This window comes from Triticum urartu, chromosome 4A (assembly GCF_056163025.1).
Source record: "Triticum urartu cultivar PI428250 chromosome 4A, HENAU_Tu73, whole genome shotgun sequence".
Classification (NCBI taxonomy): domain Eukaryota; kingdom Viridiplantae; phylum Streptophyta; class Magnoliopsida; order Poales; family Poaceae; genus Triticum; species Triticum urartu.
The window spans coordinates 50,384,062-50,401,422 of record NC_141876.1 but is presented as its reverse complement, the minus strand read 5'-3'; the positions used below and the strand labels follow the sequence as shown (position 1 = coordinate 50,401,422).

Below are 17,361 nucleotides of genomic sequence, written 5' to 3'. Positions count from 1 at the left end.
AATCATTTTTATCACACCCTCATGCATCATTAAAACCAAAAGAACATCAGCTAAAAAATAGAATCAGTGAACATGTACTTGTGAAAGAGAAAAAAAGCAAGATGAAACCAATATACAGTTTTTGAAGCCTTCCCAAGCCAACCAAGGCCATGCTAACGTTGATTGTTCCGTCTGCATCGCCATGGAAGTCGCATAGCCATCCTGCATTGCTACCCAGCCCAATGCCTGGAACGCACACAGGCCATCATCGTGATCCTCCCAGCAGCTGGCACGTGATCTCCACACCAACCATAACCTCCGTCGTCTCCGCTCCACCACATCTTGCGCCTGGTCTCTCACCAACCAAGTTAACTTCTTGACAGTCTCATCCCCTTCCAAGCGAGGGCCAGCACGCCCTTGCAAGCATCCGCACTGGAGTGTCCGACCATCCTGCGTTTCATTGGATCGAGCCCCTGGCAACCACCAGTATCGTGACTTCAGGGAGAGATAGGAGACGATGGTGCGGCGCCGGATTGGGAAGAGATGGGAAACGGGGCGGCGGTGCCGGGAGAGCTCCATGAACGGGATATGAGCCCACCCTCGCCGCAGCCACCATGGACTGCCCTCGGATACGCCAACCCCGGCGCTGGGGGTGGCCTCTCCCCGTCGCTGATGTCGCCGCCCAGCCGTCCGCCCCTAGCCCGGATTCCTGTCCTCGCACTCCTGAACATCGTCTCGATAACCGCACTGCTCCAGCATGGTCTCGAGCGTCCTCTGTCGTAGCTGCAGCTCCAGGGCCTCTGAGGCCGCCCTTCGCCTATTCGCCGACGACATGGAGGCCGCAGGCTCCATCGAGAACCCTAGGCGCACGCGATGGGTGGCGGTCGACCGGCTTTGCTTCGCGGCTGGGGAGGAAGAGGGACATAGGTTCGTAGGTTTCAGTCACGCTGGTTTTTCTTGCTTGTTTCTTTTGTGCGTGCAGAATCGTGGGGAATCCTCGGGGATTGTGCGATCGAGGTTTGGGAGTAGAAAGCGAAGATACCACCTACCAACTGAGTAGAGATCAGAAAAGGTAAGAATCAACGTGTTAGGAAAGTTAGGATTTGAATTGATTTCCATAAAAATGGGTTTTATTGTTTGTAATGTGATATCAATACCTTCCCGTTTGTGACATGCCTACCAACTGAGTAGAGATTAGAAAAGGTAAGAATCAATATGTTAGGAAATTAGGATTTGAATTGATTTCCATGAAAATGGGTTTTATTGTTTGTAACGTGATATCAATACCTGCCCATTTGTGACATGCATGGTTAGGAAAGTTTGCAAATGTTAAGAAAGTTTTTAATGAGAGAGTGAAAAAAATCACCGTGAGGATATAATAATGAAAGGTGAGACAAAAATAAACCAGACGAAAAAAACGACGAAAAAAAATCTATGAAGGTTAACCTACGAAAAAACCGAACGAAAATGATGGAACGAAAATTGACTGGCGAAGACTACCAACTGCTCTATTAAAAATAAAGACTTGGGCCTTTTTCGCTTTCAGAGCCGAACATAGAATATGTGCCCTCTAAAATGGAACCGGATTCCGTATGGCGTTCACCATGATCCAGTGCTGCACGTTCAGTCGGGCCGCCATGGCCGTTCTTTTCCTTTGTTGCGAAGGCACGGCACGGCATGGCGCACGAGGGGCAGTCGCACGCGGAGATCCCGGGCGCGGAGCCCCAGATATACCACATGTCTGCTGGCGTACTGTATCTCGATCAGCTGCACCGCACCGCACTCCTCGCTTTCCCCTTTCCCCCGATCCTTACAAAAAGTAAACGCGCCAGCCGCCAGGCCCAGAGAACCTTCGCCCCATCGCCACTACCTCCGATTGATTCTCCCCCGCCACCGCCCGCCGCCCACCGCACCGCATCATTCCTCCTCATCCGTCGCCAATCCGCATAAGGCAGAGCTCCAGCCCGTTTCATTGCAGAACCAGACTAAACTCATCGCGTGCCATGGCGTCGATGCAGGCTCCCGCGCCGGCGCCGGCGGGGTACCCGACGCACGGCGGCCAGGCCGCGCGCCCGCAGTCCACGGCCGTCGCCGTCACGGCGGCCAGCAACGGCGCCGGCAACCCCTACGTGCAAGTCACCCCGGCCAGCGCGTCCCCGTCCACCTGCCAGTGTGCGTAACCGTCCTACACCCCTCGTCTCGTTCGATTCCTCAATGCTGCTCTGTACTCTCGTGTGTCCGTCGATCCTGACGTCGGCGTGCTCTGGCGCCGCCTTGCAAGTGCAGCCATCATGAAGGCGCTGGGGCGGTACGGGAAGCTGCTGGAGGACGGCACCCGCAAGGCCGCCGACACCACCGGCAACATCTGGAACCACCGTGAGTATTACTCATCCCTGCTTCGGATCATGATGCACGCGCACTGACACCGCACGTTTTGCCCTGGCGCAGTCCGGACGGCGCCGAACATGGCGGACGCGGCGGTGGCGCGGCTGGCGCAGGGGACCAAGGTGTACGCGGAGGGCGGGCACGAGCGGGTGTTCCACCAGGTGTTCGGCGGCGTGCCGGGGGAGCAGCTCCGCAAGGCCTACGCCTGCTACCTCTCCACCTCCTCCGGCCCCGTCATCGGCACGCTCTACCTCTCCACCGCCCGCCTCGCCTTCTGCAGCGACTCGCCCGTCTCCTACCACGCCCCCTCCCCCACCCAGCCGCCCGAGCCCATGTACTACAAGGCAAGCATCCTCCCTTCTCTCGTCAGCTTCAGTTCACTTGGCACTCTCAACAATCTCTCTCATTCACCGGCTGCGCTGCAGGTGGTGCTTCCGCTGAACCAGGTGAGGACGGTGAGCCCGTCGGCCAGCATGTGGAGGCCGTCGGAGCGGTACATCCAGGTGGCCACCACCGACAGCCACGAGTTCTGGTTCATGGGCTTCGTCTCCTACGACAAGGCGCTCAAGCACCTCTCCGACGCCCTGCAGCGCCGTCCCTGACCGATCTCCCGCCGTCTGCACCATCGCCGCTGCTATAAGCTCCGGTTCTCCGGCAGTGGCACTGTCCTGTCAGTGACTGATCAGTGTTTGTGCTCTTCTTTCCTGTACCGCAACTCGCCCCATCAGCAGTTCTTGCTCTGGAATAATTATAAGACACCAATAAAGCTCCGTTGCCTGCCGTCGGTACGTATCACCAACCACTTCGCACCGAGAAAGTGTTACCAGCTATTTCATACTCGAATTCGTTGCCGGCTCCCTCCAATCCATATTAATGGTCGCAGATTTAGCGCAACTTTTAGTATGGATCGGAGGGAGCAGTAGGTTTCTCACACCAGCCTTCTGCTCTGGGATTACAGAGTATGTAACCCTGAACCTCGCATAGAATTACAATCTGCAGCTTGTACAGTACCATAGCAGTATTACAGTACACTTGGTACAAACATAATAGCAGAAGCTAGTCAAGTGCCTCACAATTTACAACAACGTTACATAGCAAAACTGTTGTCGTCGGCGACGAACTTGCAGTCGATCCATCTTAGTCTGTATAGAGTTCATCATGCATGGCATGGAGATATGGCGGACGACGTAAATGAACTCGCGGCAAGCACGGCGAAGTGGTGGTGCGCGCGGTATGTGTTGTGTGTGGAACTATGGGTATAATTGACGGGTGGATCAATGGAGCGGCGCGGGCGTCCGCGGGTGCAGGCGGTCGTCGAGGTCGGAGGAGTCGACGCGGTTCTTGAGCGCGGCGAGGCGGCCCCGGACGCTGAGGTCGATGGTGTGCGAGTCGTCGAGGCCGTAGCAGACGACGAAGCCGGCGATGAGCGACGGCTCCACCACGTTCTCGATGGCGAGGTTGACGAAGCCGGTGATCCGGCGCATCTTGCGCGCGATGAGCTCGGTCTGGCGCGCGTCGAGCGCCACGGCGGAGGACACCACCACGCGCAGCGCGTGCAGCGGGGGCGCGGCGGCGGCCACGCCCGCGCCCTCGCCGCCCTCCTCCGCGATGGACGTCATGCTGTCCCTGTCCAGCAGCGAGCGCAGGAAGTTGAGCGTCACCGGCTGGAACGGCGGCACCACGGCCCCCTTCTGCTGCTCCGCCGCGCTCTGGAGGGCGGCCTCGTCCGCGTGCCCGGCGCCGACGTAGCTACTGCTGCTGGCCCGAAGCAGCGTCTGCGCCTGCCGCCTTGGGGCGCGGTGGGCGGTGCTGGGGCCGACGTCGAAGCGCAGCGACGCCGGCATGCCGTCCTTGGCGGCGGCGCCGGCCGGGAAGGCCACCGCGTGGGCGCCGCCGGGGCCGATGGGCTGGTTCAAGATGTTCATTGCCGCGGCTGGGTGGGTGGCTACTGCCTACTGGGGGTCGGTCGGGCGACGAGAGAAGCCAACAAGAATCGGGGTTTTGAAGCGGGGAGTGCCGGGCGCGATGCCGGAGCAGGGGGCTGTGGTGGTGATACTGATACTGATACTGATAGGAGCTAGCTGCTGCTGGTGGCCACAGCTGGGAGGAGATAAGGTGAGGCCGAGGTAGGGGAGGGAGGGCGAGGGAGGGAATTCGGCGTGAACACGATGCGGCCCCGGCAGCCGCACACGCCCCATCCGGAGGAATCCGCGCCCAATCCCGTGTGCGCTGGTCATGTGGCCCCCGCGTCCTCGCGCGCGCGCGCGCCCCCCGCGCCGCGCGACGGGCCGCCCGTCACGTTTTTCTCGGCGCGGCGCGATTATTCACGGACACGAGAGCGTGACTATATTTTTTGTGGCTTACCACATGCCGTGCTGCTGGCGACGGCTCAGAGCCGTTGCTGGACCGCCGTGCTGTGCTTCTCTCTCTTTGGAAGACAAAAAGGCTTTTTACCGTGGCTGCCGTGCCGCGGCGAGCAAAGCGCCACTCCACCGGTGGCAGAACCGAACCCAGCGATTTCATGCGTGTCCTACAGACATTTCGCGTCGTGTGTGCTGTTTCACACAACAACTCCCAGACATGACACATGCGTTGTGCATTTGTGCTAGCAGTGCTGCCTTTGCTGTGCTTGAGCTGTGATGAACTGACAGGAGAAAAAAAACAAAACTATGGTGAGTTGGTGAGCAAGATCAAGTGAATGTCATGTGCTGCTTGGCCTTTTTCGGCGATGCACGCCTGCTGTGCCGCCACGGATCCAAGCGGACGGACGGCTCTGGGATCGTCGGGGTGCCTAGATACTGGTCTCCACAAAACCAGAGCTAGGGCTGGCTGGACTACTTGCTGTAAATTAACCTGCCGAACAACATTAGCTGCACTACCCCATGTGGTGCTAAACCCGCAGTAAACATCACACGGAAGTTGATTTGAAATTTCCGCCAAAAAAAAAACCCAGTTGTACAACTGTTACCTCATCGGCAGCACTTGTAGCAACACTAACCGTGATCCGTTCAATCATAAGCAGGACCAACATGGTGATCGATCGCCAAAGACCATCCCATATAGTCTTTGTTCAACACCTGATTGGCTGATTCTATGTGTTAAATAAGTGAAGATGCAAGTCGAGAAAAAAGAAGTGAAGATGCAGGTTACACTTTACAGCATTTGAGCATACATGAGATAAAAGTTGAGGTTCGTGATGGCCACTATCAGTTCTCTACCTGTAAAATTCAGACACAGAAAATAGTACTAAAAATTCAGGCATAGAACTGACATATGATCTTCATATTAATCAGATACTACTTTCTAGGTGCAATCATCTTATATCCTACCAACAGTTTGCACCTCTTGGCAGAGGGACTCTGGATTTATTGACCATTTTGTGGACAAGGAGGTTGTTAGATTTCAAAGAAGTAGGAAATACACATAAGATTGTGCATAATGAATACTGAATCTATTTTTACCTCGCGTCTTTCTTGATTTTTTTTTACTTTGATAGGACAGCACAAATCTTACATGGTGATTTTCCAAAACGAAAGCAGACCAACAAGGACAAACTGCGGCCCATCAGACCACTTGCTGTAAACTGCAAGAACATTACGTTACTCATATGATATTAAACTCGCACTGACCATTGACACCTAATTAAGTTGTATCACCCCCTCAACAAATGTGAGTTGGAATTAATTGACAACAACAGCATTGGTAGTCTCAAAAAAATAAAACAGCAGTATTGGTAGCAACACTATCAACGCCATCCCTTCAAGCAGATTAAGTAGGAAAACATTGTGATCCCTTAAGGAGAACTTCCCATATCATTCGTGTTCAACAACTAATTCTATGTGTTTCATTGGTAGTCAAATACTGCATTATATTTTCATTCTATCTGTATACCAGGATAGCAGGGTTACCTTTGCTTCCTTAACAGGAATCTGCAAGGAAATAAGTGAAGATGCTGCGTCTGCATTCAATAAATGAGATAAAAGTTGAGACCCTTGATAGCCAATATCCATTCTTGTAATATTACAGATACAGAACTGACAAATGATCTTCATATTAAGCAGATACCTCTTTCTAAGGTGCAATCATCTAAGGAAACTTAGTTGGTGCTAATCAATCATCCACAAATTACCTCCGTTCCTTAAAAAAACAGTGAGAATAATAAAGCAGCAATTCTACAAACAAATGTGGATACTCAACTTCAGCAAGTCAGTTCAGTTGTTAAATATACGTATGGCGCAATCAAAAGAAATAACGGGATCAGACTAAATCCACTTCAGAGAGGTAAGTTCATTGAATCTTGGCTCACCTCTGTTCTTCCTGTTGTCTATGCTTCTGCCCCACCAGCAAACTGTGGCATGGAGGACACATAGCAATGGCTTGGTACAAGCACCACATTAAGACTATATAACAAATCCTTGTAATAATATCCTTGTGACTAGTTTCTGCAGATGTAATAAACAGTTATTCAAAATGAATTGGATCATCAAAGAAGAAAAGCAGAAAATGATGATACGAAGCCAAGCCACAAACAAACCCTGCTTGCCTATCTTGTGCCAAGCCAGGTGGGTGTGGTACAGTGATCATGCACTTCTGTTCTGAATTTAACACCACAGGGCACTTCGGACCCAGTAGCAAACACAACAGATCTGCAGGCTGCTGCAACAGCAACAGATCCATGCACCGAATCTCTCTGGATGCACCAAATCCCATCTTATGCATAGAATCAGCAGTTTTTCAGGGCTGCAAATTAACTGAACGTGTACTATTCATCGTTAGCTAAATCCTGACGATACAGAGACATTCGGACGAAATCAAGGAACAAATTACTAGAATACAAAATCGAAACAACAGACGCAAATGAGATAAAATTTCAGATTCTTGATAGACAATATCTATTCTTACTAGATTACAGAAAAATAACTAAAAATTCAGATACACAACTGCCAAAAGATCTTCATAGTAAGCAGATACTCCCTCCGTCCCAAAATGTAAAACCATTTTTGACACTATACATTTTGGGACGGAGGGAGTAATTTCTAAGGATTTTAGTTGGTGCTATTCGATCAGGCTTCCTTGTGAGCTGATGATATTTAAGTGCACACTGCATTCCTTGTTGGGGATTAATTCCATACAGATTAACTGAACAGATATACGGTTTACTACTATTCGTCATCGGCTAAATCCTGACAATACAGAGACATCCGGGCACAAAATTAACAAACCAAGTAGTAGAATACAATATGGGAAGACAGCACAAATCATAGACAGCATGATCTTCCAAAAGAAAGCAGATCAACCAGGACAACTTTCTGTTAACTGTAAGAACATTAGCTTCTCACTTCCCCATGTAATACTACATCGACACCGAAACCAAGTTGTATTTAATTGACAGCTGTTGCCTCAACAGATGCATTGGTAGCAACACTATCAATGTCATCCTTTCAACCATATGTACGAACACATCGTGATCACCAAAGAGAACTTCCCATATAATCAGTTGTTGATCACCAAAGAGAACTTCCCATATAATCAGTTGTTGGCCGTATATATTCTTACTCGTAACATTACTGAAAACAGGACTAAAAATTCAGATACCGAAGTGACAAATGAACTGAGAATAAGAAAGCAGCCATTCTCCCCACAAAATAAATAAAAATAAAGCAGCCTACAAAGAAATCTGGATAGTATACGGATATCAACAAAACGAAATATTGGTACTGGACTGAATCGCATCTCTGTTGGCCCTGTTGTCTCTGCTTCTGCCCCAGCAGCAAGCTATGACATGGAGGACACATAGCCATGGTTTTAGTACAAGAACCACATTAACAAGTTCTATAATAATATCGTTGGGACTCCTTTCCGCAATTGAATCATCAAATGAGAAAAGATGAAAATGATGATAGGAAGCCACAAATAAACCCTGCTTGCCTATCTTGTGTACAGTGATCAGGGCGCTCAGGCCCCAACTGCAAGCACAATAAATCTGCAGACTACTGCAACAGCAACAAATCCATGCACCAAAGCTCATCTCATGCACAGAATCAATCAGCAGATTTTTTCAGGGTTGCAAATTAACTGAACAGATATACGGTGTACTATTCATCATCAGCTAAATCCTGACGATACAGAGACAATTCGGGGGGAGCAGAAATCAACGAATGAAGCAGTAGAATACGAAATCGAAACAGCATATTAGACACAAATGCAGGTGTCCAGATGATCATCGTCACAAACTCCGGTGTGGCGTGGCTGCTCAGGACCTCCTGAGGCTGGTGGCGATGGGGACGATGACGATGAGGATGAGGAGCAGCAGCAGGATGATGCCGATGCAGAGGCACTTGCGGCTGCCGCGCTGGTGCTCGCGGGCCTTGCCGAGCTCCTTGTTGCCGGAGTGGACGTAGTCCCTGGCGTTGCTCACGTGGTGCTCGATGTTCTGAAGCTTGTCCCCCTGCGACTGTACGACGACGGCCATGTCAAGGAACACCTGGTGGAGCTCGAGGAGGCTGCGCTCCACCTCCCTGGCGGCGTCGTGGCGGTCCTGGATCTCGTTGAGCGCGGCGAGCACGGCGCCCTTGCCGTGCTCGGCGACGGCGGCGCTCATGATCTCCTCGCCGCGGCCCTCGGAGATGATGCGCTCGATGACCTCGTCCTCGGGGACCTCCCCGGTGAGCGTGTAGTAGCGGCGCTCGACGGTGTCCTTGTACTCGGACATCATCCGCTGGCGCAGCGCCTGGAAGTCGAGCATGATGTCCTTGAGCTTCTTCCGGAGGCCCGCGGTGACGGAGGTGCGGGTGCGGTCGAGGGTGGTGCCCTCCTGGCAGCCCGCGGAGAGCCTGCGCTGCGCGGCGTTGGCGAGGTCCATGTCCGCGAGCGCGCGCTGGATCCCGCGCGCGCGGCCGAGCACGGCGACGATGTCGGCGTTGACGCGGACGCGCATGGCGCGCAGCGCGTCGGGCTGGTGCAGCGACTTGCCCTCCTCGTTGGCGGCGTGCAGGCGGGCGAGCGCGTCGCGGATGGCCGCCATCTCCTCGCGGACCGCCTCCGCCTCCCTGAAGAAGCCCTTGAGGCGCTCGTCGGTGGCGCCGCCGCCGCCGGCCTGGGTGAGCTCGGTCCCGGTCTCGTCGCCGCCCGCCTCGAGGTCCTTCATGGCCGCCTTCTTCAGGTCGACGTAGCTCATGAAGGACTTGGTCATGAGGTCGTTCATGGCGCCGGCCTCCTCCTCCTCTCCCTCTCGCTGCTCGCGCGGCGGTTGTCGGTCTCTAGGGTTTGGGCCGTGGCCGGGGACGAAGATGTGCGCGTCGGTTTGGGGGGAGAGAGATGGGGGATTTGGGGGTGTGGGGAGAAGGGCGAGAGGGGAGGAGGGTTTTAATGGTCGAAACGGTCAACGTGGAGCGGGCGGTGGGGGGAATAGAGCCGTTGGTGAGGGGGGGTGGAGACGGCATCCCGCAACGGCTATGTGAGTCCAGATTTCTTCGTTATCTTTATTTTTATTAGGCATGATATTGATTTCCGGGCAACGGAAGCTGTGGCGGGAGAAGATGCGCAACGGATCGATGCATGGTGCCACGGCAACGGTGGCTTTTGAGCATCGGATTCTGAACACGAGACGGCGGGACCTCGAAGACCCGTGCCACGTGAGCTTCGTCACCTTCGCAACGCAATGATTTGGAACCAAGACTAACAAAAATACCAAGCGGTCTGCTTGGTAAGGCCAACTCCAACGCGTTGATTCAAACGGAAGGGGATTTTTTAGTTTATCTTTTGAATTATCATTCACAATAAAATGTCAAATGAATCGAATTGCACATTATTAAACAAACAGATGAAAATCATATAGTTTACAAACCAAATAAATTTAAAATTGTAGCAAATAGTTTAGCGTGTAGCAAATAGTTTAGCGTGCAATGTCGGCCATCAAATTAATTTCATGCCAAATATAAAAAGACCCAAAGTGGCAGATCCGGTTAATCTTGGCCATCAAATGATGTCAATCCAACGACTTAGACTGCTTCAATGTCGAGCACTCAACGCGTTTAGCGTGTAGTTAATTTTATACCAAATATAGTGCTAATCACATAATAACACATAAATGATATCCTACTTAATATCCGCATGTACTTAATATACTTCCAAATTAACGTGCATTGCATGTTTTTTGAACACGATATAGACGCAACGCACATATACAGAGGCGCCCATTCAAAATAACGTGCATTGCACGTACACTTTGACTAGTTGGAAGAAAAGGTGTAGCCATCTTGGTCAACCAAATTATTTTAAAGTTGAATGTGAGTTGTCCAATCACACATTTTGACATGATCGGTGATCCTTTGGAGTGATGAGTCCTTACCTCACTACACAGCGGTGGGCGTGGACGAGCCTCAGCTGGGCCGGGCAACGGCCGATCGCCTTACTGACGTCGACGGCGATGGGCATGGAGGAGTTACTGCGGGGGTAACTTGCCCCGTCCTTTGCCCATCAACGAAGACGAAGGCAGCAGGCCTGTTGAAACCCACATCCTCCGACGGTGACCTTAGAGGTAGTCGTGGTATGCCGAGGGTTGTCGACAACCATGGGTACATGGACCTTGTACTACTCCGTCGACGGTAAGAACTGGCCACAACAATGGCAGAGTGGGCATCGTTGGATCCGACAGCGATGGACCGTCGGTCCATATGGTGGTGGGGATTCGGGCAGTAGTGAATAGATTGGAAGCCGGGTGCGGTAGCAATGACGAAGAGGCCGAGGGTGTTGGGAGGGGGTTGGCATGTGTGCCACCAGCGGATGGGTCAAGGGAGGACAAGGGAAGGATGTTGCGGGCATCCGCTCCGTGTCCGTGAGGACGCAAATCCAGCCTAAATTTGGTACGAAAAAGGGTCCAAGCGAACAACAAAATGAACACCTGTTTGTTTTCGTCGGTGTGTTGGACCTTGTTTTTTGTTCACATGGACCTAAACAGATGCGTACGAACAAAATGAAACGGTGCGTTGAAGTTGCCCGAAGCTATCAACGAAAACAGCGTAATAATTTAGTATGTAGAGGACAAAGCAATTTACCCCATTTTGGTTAACAATCTAAGACAATCCATTTTATCAGTCTCCTAGAGTCTTTACATTGTTCTCTCGTTGCGACATTCTTTGCACAAGAAAAATCCACTTCAAATTGTTTTATTTTAGGTACACTTCAAATTGTTAAGATAGCAATCAGTTTATTAGATGCCTTCATGTGGGTGCGTCTATGTCGGACGCGGCTAATCTGCATCCGAGCTCATATGCTCCCGCATGAACAGGTAAATCGAAAATAAAATATAAAAAATTCAAAAAATTCCAATTTTTTTAAGAGAAACATTGACAAAAGTTCTAAGTGCCTGCAAAAATTCGTCATGAAATCACATTCCTAGAAGGCGTGGCAAAAAAAAACAAAAATAGTACTCTGAAAAAGCTACTTTCAAATGCATTTTGAAGCACTGAATTTGTTTTTTTTGCCACGCCTTACAGGAATGTGATTTCATGATCAATTTTTGCAGGCACTTAAAACTTTTGTCAATATTTCTCTTTAAAAAAATTGGAATTTTTTAAATTTTTTTCGATTTTTTTTCAATTTTACTGTTCATGCGGGAGCATATGAGCTCGGGTGCAGAATGGACTTTTCCGTCTATGTCTCGCTTCAAGCAAGATAGTAGGACGTCTCACTGAAGGCAGACGTCCGATTGGTCCGGCCTAGCATGGAAACATGCCTTCAGAGCTTTTTATTTTTTTACTTTGTTACAATTGTTTTATGTTTTTTTTACTTTTGCTTATATTTCAAATATTTTTTAGATCATCAGGGGAGTTTGGAGCCCCCCCGTTCCATTTCATTTGTGAATAAATGAAACCACATCGGTCTAACATCCAAGCATGCCTCAAAACGCATGTTCTCAAAGAGCAGGAAAATAAAATTATATTTTAAATATATACGTGCAGTTACTAGATTTTGTATATAGCATTACTAGAGGTGTAGAATAAGTTATTCTACACTCAAGCTTAAAATAGCGTTATCCTATATGTATATGAAAGGTATACAAAAAGTATACAATTTTTATGAAAAGAGTAGACATAAAAAATAAAAAAATCACATATTTGACAAATGTTAAACATGTTTATAAAAGTTCTTCCTGGTGCATACAAAAATGTGCAAATAAACCTATAAAAACCGAAAAGTACACACACACAAAAAGGAATAAAAAACCAGTAAACCCCATAAAAAGTATAAAAATAATAGAAGAAAGAAAAAACACAGAACACCAAGAAAGAAACCGCAGAAAACCGGTGAAGAAACAAAGAAAATAGAAAAAAGATAAAAACAAATAATAGAGGAAAACCAAAAGAAAACCAGACCAAACCTATGCACATGACAGCGATCGAGCGAATGAGATCCGAGGCGAATGAAAAAACAAACCAAAACAGGTCAGCCCAGAAAATGACAGGAGTGGAAAATCCTTTAGCAAGATGAGCTACCATCTCTTGTTGAGCGAGATATATAGCTCTTGCACTCTGCGTCCTACTACAGGCGTGCTACTGATTATGTTCGACCTGCTGCTCTCTTTGGTGCCACAACGCCCAATTCCTGTTTGGTGCCGTAAGTGCCGGTTACAGTGCATTTTGCTAACTAGCGCACACCATCTTAACAACTCTGGTATTGAAATGGGTCAGACCATGTCGGGTTTTTCCAATCATTTTCTCATTTTTTTTCTTTTCTTGATTTCTTTTTCTTATTTCCTTTTCTCTTTTAGTTATATTTTTTCATTTTTCTCAAATTCGTGAGCTTTTTCCAAATTTCGTGAACTTTATTCAAATTACAAACTAGTTTCAAATCTTTTGTGAATTTCCGTTTCAAATTCTTACAAAATTATGATTTCTTTTTTCAAATATGAATTCTTCCAAGTCTTGAACCTTTTTCAAATTTATGAACTTTTCCCAAATCTAGGAACTTTTTTCAAAATTTTATTTTCCCCAAAAATTCTTGATTTTTTTTCAAATTTCATGAACCTTTTCAAATTTGTTGAACTATTTTTATTTCTTGAGAATTTTCTCCGTTTCTAAAGAAACTCAACGGTCAACTCTACATGGTCATCGGTCGTTGGTGGACCGGTCACGATCAACAACCGCAGTCCACCGTTAAGATTTAAAAAAGAAAACTTCGTTGGGGGTGGCGCATACACTTCCGTGTGTGAGCGCCACTTACCCAAATGCACCAATTAGGAGAGCCAGGATACAGATGCAATCATGAACATTCCTTTGAGCACTGCAACTTCAGGTGATTGGTGGGCTTGGCACTACGAGCGTCCTGGGTCTTTCTTGGTCTGATCAGCGTATCGCATGTTAGTTTTTTTTTTTTTGAAAAGGGGTTACCCCGGCCTCTGCATCAGAACAATGCATATGGTCATCTTATTAAAATAAATAAATAAGGTTCCAACAAGGTCTCAAAGTCTCCAACTGAAAAAAAATCTCACTCAGAGCCAAATAGGCTAGAAAGACAAACTAGCCAAATAAGGGACGCCACAACCGGCTGGCTAAAGAAAGATAGGTAAACTAATTGACTATCCTATTACATGCCGCCATTCAAACCGGTTGAAGATATCCCGAGCTACCATCTCCCAGCGGATAGATCCAGTAATCAAATGCTCCCTGGCCTCCATCGGAGTGAGTAGCGACCACGAATGGATCAATGTCGTGGCTCGAAAGATAACCTGCACAAAATGAAAGCGTGATGTTCTGTTAAAAACCAAATCATTTCTGCAATTCCAGATAGTCCACAACAAAGCGCATACTCCCACACGAATATGTCTCGCTAAGTCAGACTCAATCCCATTAAGCCATGTCCCAAATAACATGTTAACAGAATTCGGTGGAGTAATATTGAAAGCAATGTGGACTGTCCGTCAAAGAACTTTGGCTAACGGGCAATCAAGAAAAAGGTATTCAATTGTATTAAAGGGAAATTCCCTATCAAATATTTGGGGATTCCCTTACATTTTGATAAACTTAGGAGAGAAGATTTACAACCCCTTGTTGATGCTCTGCTAGCTAGGATGGCTAGCTGGAGGGGTAAATTACTTTCACTATTAGGCAGAGTTACTTTAGTGAAAACCTGCCTAGCCAGCATCCCTATTTACATGCTATCCTTTTTTAAATTCCCTAAATGGGCAATTAATTTGGTCAACTCTCAACTAGCTAATTGCCTCTGGAGTGATGAGGAAGGGAATCATAGAATTCACTTAGCTAACTGGCAATCTGTGTGTATGAGAAAAGAATTTGCGGGCATGGGAATCCCGAATTTACAGGATTTAAACCTGTGCTTAATAGGGTCTTGGATTAAGAGATATATTTTTAGTGAAGGTTCTCTTTGGAAGAGAGTTATGGACTCCAAATATAATACCAAGAGACCTAATATCCTTTGCTGTAATGACCCTCATCCATCACAATTTTGGAAAGGGGTGATGTGGGCTATGAAAGCAGTTAAACTGGGATACAAATGGTCTGTTGGGAATGTAGATCTGTTAGGTTTTGGGAGGATATTTGGTTCGGTAACTCTCCACTTGCCACCCAGTTCTGGGATTTGTATTGTATAGTTAATGATAAAAACAAAACCATTGCAGATACCTGGGATGGAGATATTTTAAAGATTTCCTTTAGAAGGAATTTTGATGAGGTGTTAATGCAACAATGGTTTGATCTAGAATCCGTTGCCAAATCGATTACTTTTACTGACCAGGAAGATAATTTGATTTGGCAATATGAATCTAAAGGCATCTATTCCTCTAAGTCTTTGTATGCTATTATTAACTTTAGAGGGGTGCAACCTATTTACACGCCTGTGGTGTGGAGATTGAAAATACCACCCAGGGTGCAGGGTTTTCTTTGGTTGTTTTCATAGAATAAAATTATGACCTGTGATAACCTAAGAAAAAGAGGCATACCCAAACTTCTGGAGTGTGTTCACTGTAAGGAAATAGAATCAGTTCATCATCTGTTTTTTGACTGTGTAGTTGCTAGATTAATGTGGAAAGAGGTAGAGATTATTTTTGATAAAACCTTCCGTTCTTTCGGTGAGTTAGCTGCTTGCTGGCTCTGTGAGAAGAGATTTGCCCATCTGAATGTAGTTTCTTCTGCTGTCCTTTGGGGTCTGTGGAATACTAGAAACTCCATTGTGTTTAATAGAACTAAATGGATTTCTGTCAAACAGGTTTGGCAGAAGATAAGTTCATACTTGGGGGACTGGATGAAACTGCACAAGGAGCTGCAGGAAGGGGCGATGAAACTCTTCAGAGACCACATGTTGAGAAAGCTGAGATCACCGCTGGAACTGGAACCAGACTGAGATGCTGTGAAGCCGCGGAACAACTTTCCTGGTCCAAAAACATGCACGGGCTGTCACATGGAGGGCGTGCTACCCTGGAGCAAGTAAAGGAGAACCCAAGGCTGGCGGAAGAAATTCATGTGGTCTTCTTCCCAATGAGCTGAATTTCCCAATTCTAGATGAGATCTAGTTTTATCATATCTTTTATCTTTTGATACTCCAGTAGACTACTAGTAGGGAGTAGAATATCTTTGCTAGTGGCAGTTGTTGCCAATACTTTGTCACTGTTTGAAACCTGGTGTCGTTGCCAGAAGACCTGTATGCGTGTTGGGTTTCGTTTTCTATGAAAATGGAGCCGGGGGGTGCTCCCCTTTGATCGAAAAAAATTCAAGAAAAAGGTGCTTAATTGTCTCATCCCGATCACAGAAACTACACCTAGTAGATCCTGTCCAATTACGCTTTGTCAGGTTGTCCTTGGTTAAAATTACTTATTTATGAACAAACCACATAAACACTTTTATTTTCAAAGGAATTTTGACAGCCCAAACATGCTTGGAGGTAGGAATGAAGCTCGAATTGATAACATCAATATACATTGATTTAACTATGAATACTCCGGACCTAGTGAGCTTCCAGCGTAATTCATCGGGTTGTTGGGAAAGCTGAACCTCCATTAGTCGCCTAACTAGACGGAGCCATTCTTCCCATCGATTGCCCGCTAGCGACCGTCTAAACTGGATATTAAGGGGATAGATTGAAATACCGTTGCAACGAACACCTCACGACGTTGAACAATACGATATAAAGACAGATATTGAATGGCCAAGGGTGTCTCTTCGAGCCAAGTATCCTCCCAAAACCGTGTACTAGTACCGTTGCCAATAATAAACTTTGTCCTATTAAACAAGGATTGTTTGACTTTCATCAGTCCTTTCCAGAAAGGCGAGTCGGTCGGCCTAACTGTCACTTGTGACAAAGTTTTGGTCTGAAGGTACTTGCTACGAAGTATTTGCGCCCACGTGGCATCAGTCTCATGGGATAGCTTCCACAACCACTTACTAAGAAGGCATATGTTCTTAACTTCAAGATTCTCAATACCAAGACCCCCTTGGTCTTTCGGTCTACAGATGATATCCCATTTAGCTAGCTGGTTTTTGCTTTTTAGTTCATCACCCTGCCAAAAGAAACGCGATCGATAAAACTCCAGTCTTTTCCTGACTCCAACTGGGACTTCAAAGAACGACAAGAGAAACATAGGCATACTCGTGAGTACCGAATTTATCAAAATTAGTCGGCCTCCGTATGACATGAGCTTGCCTTTCCAGCAACTCAGATTCTTTTCAAATCAGTCTTCGATGCACTTCCATTCTCTGTTTGTCAGCTTACGGTGATGGATTGGTATACCTAGGTAAGAAAAAGGTAACGCCCCCAAATCACACCCAAACAATTGCCTATAAGCCTCTTGTTCATCCTTGGCTCTACCAAAACAGAACAACTCACTCTTGTGAAAGTTAATCTTTAGCCCGGTCAATTGTTCGAAAAGGCATAACACCAGCTTCATATTTCTCGCCTTGGCCAAGTCATGCTCCATAAAGATGATTGTATTATCAGCGTACTGAAAAATGGACACACCTCCATCAACAAGATGAGGTACCAAGC

The 17,361-nt window shown here is 47.6% G+C and overlaps 3 protein-coding genes across 3 annotated transcripts; 1 reads left to right on the top strand and 2 right to left on the bottom strand.

The window, feature by feature from the left end:
* The first annotated feature begins 1,738 nt into the window (after nt 1–1,738).
* LOC125550552 (GEM-like protein 1) lies at nt 1,739–3,144 on the top strand. Its single transcript, XM_048713575.2, has 4 exons — nt 1,739–2,151; nt 2,266–2,355; nt 2,428–2,708; nt 2,790–3,144. The coding sequence occupies exons 1-4, from the start codon at nt 1,983–1,985 to the stop codon at nt 2,964–2,966; spliced, it is 717 nt and encodes a 238-aa protein (XP_048569532.1). The 5' UTR covers nt 1,739–1,982; the 3' UTR covers nt 2,967–3,144.
* A 159-nt stretch (nt 3,145–3,303) lies between these two features.
* Nucleotides 3,304–4,488, bottom strand: LOC125550553 (ATP synthase delta chain, chloroplastic-like). The gene has a single exon (XM_048713576.2). The coding sequence runs from the start codon at nt 4,287–4,289 to the stop codon at nt 3,639–3,641; it is 651 nt and encodes a 216-aa protein (XP_048569533.1). The 5' UTR covers nt 4,290–4,488; the 3' UTR covers nt 3,304–3,638.
* Nucleotides 4,489–8,402: 3,914 nt separating this feature from the next.
* On the bottom strand, nt 8,403–9,716 carry SYP111 (syntaxin of plants 111). Its single transcript, XM_048713574.2, has one exon. It carries the CDS (start codon nt 9,566–9,568, stop codon nt 8,618–8,620), a length of 951 nt encoding a protein of 316 aa, XP_048569531.1. The 5' UTR covers nt 9,569–9,716; the 3' UTR covers nt 8,403–8,617.
* Between the last annotated feature and the right edge of the window lie 7,645 nt (nt 9,717–17,361).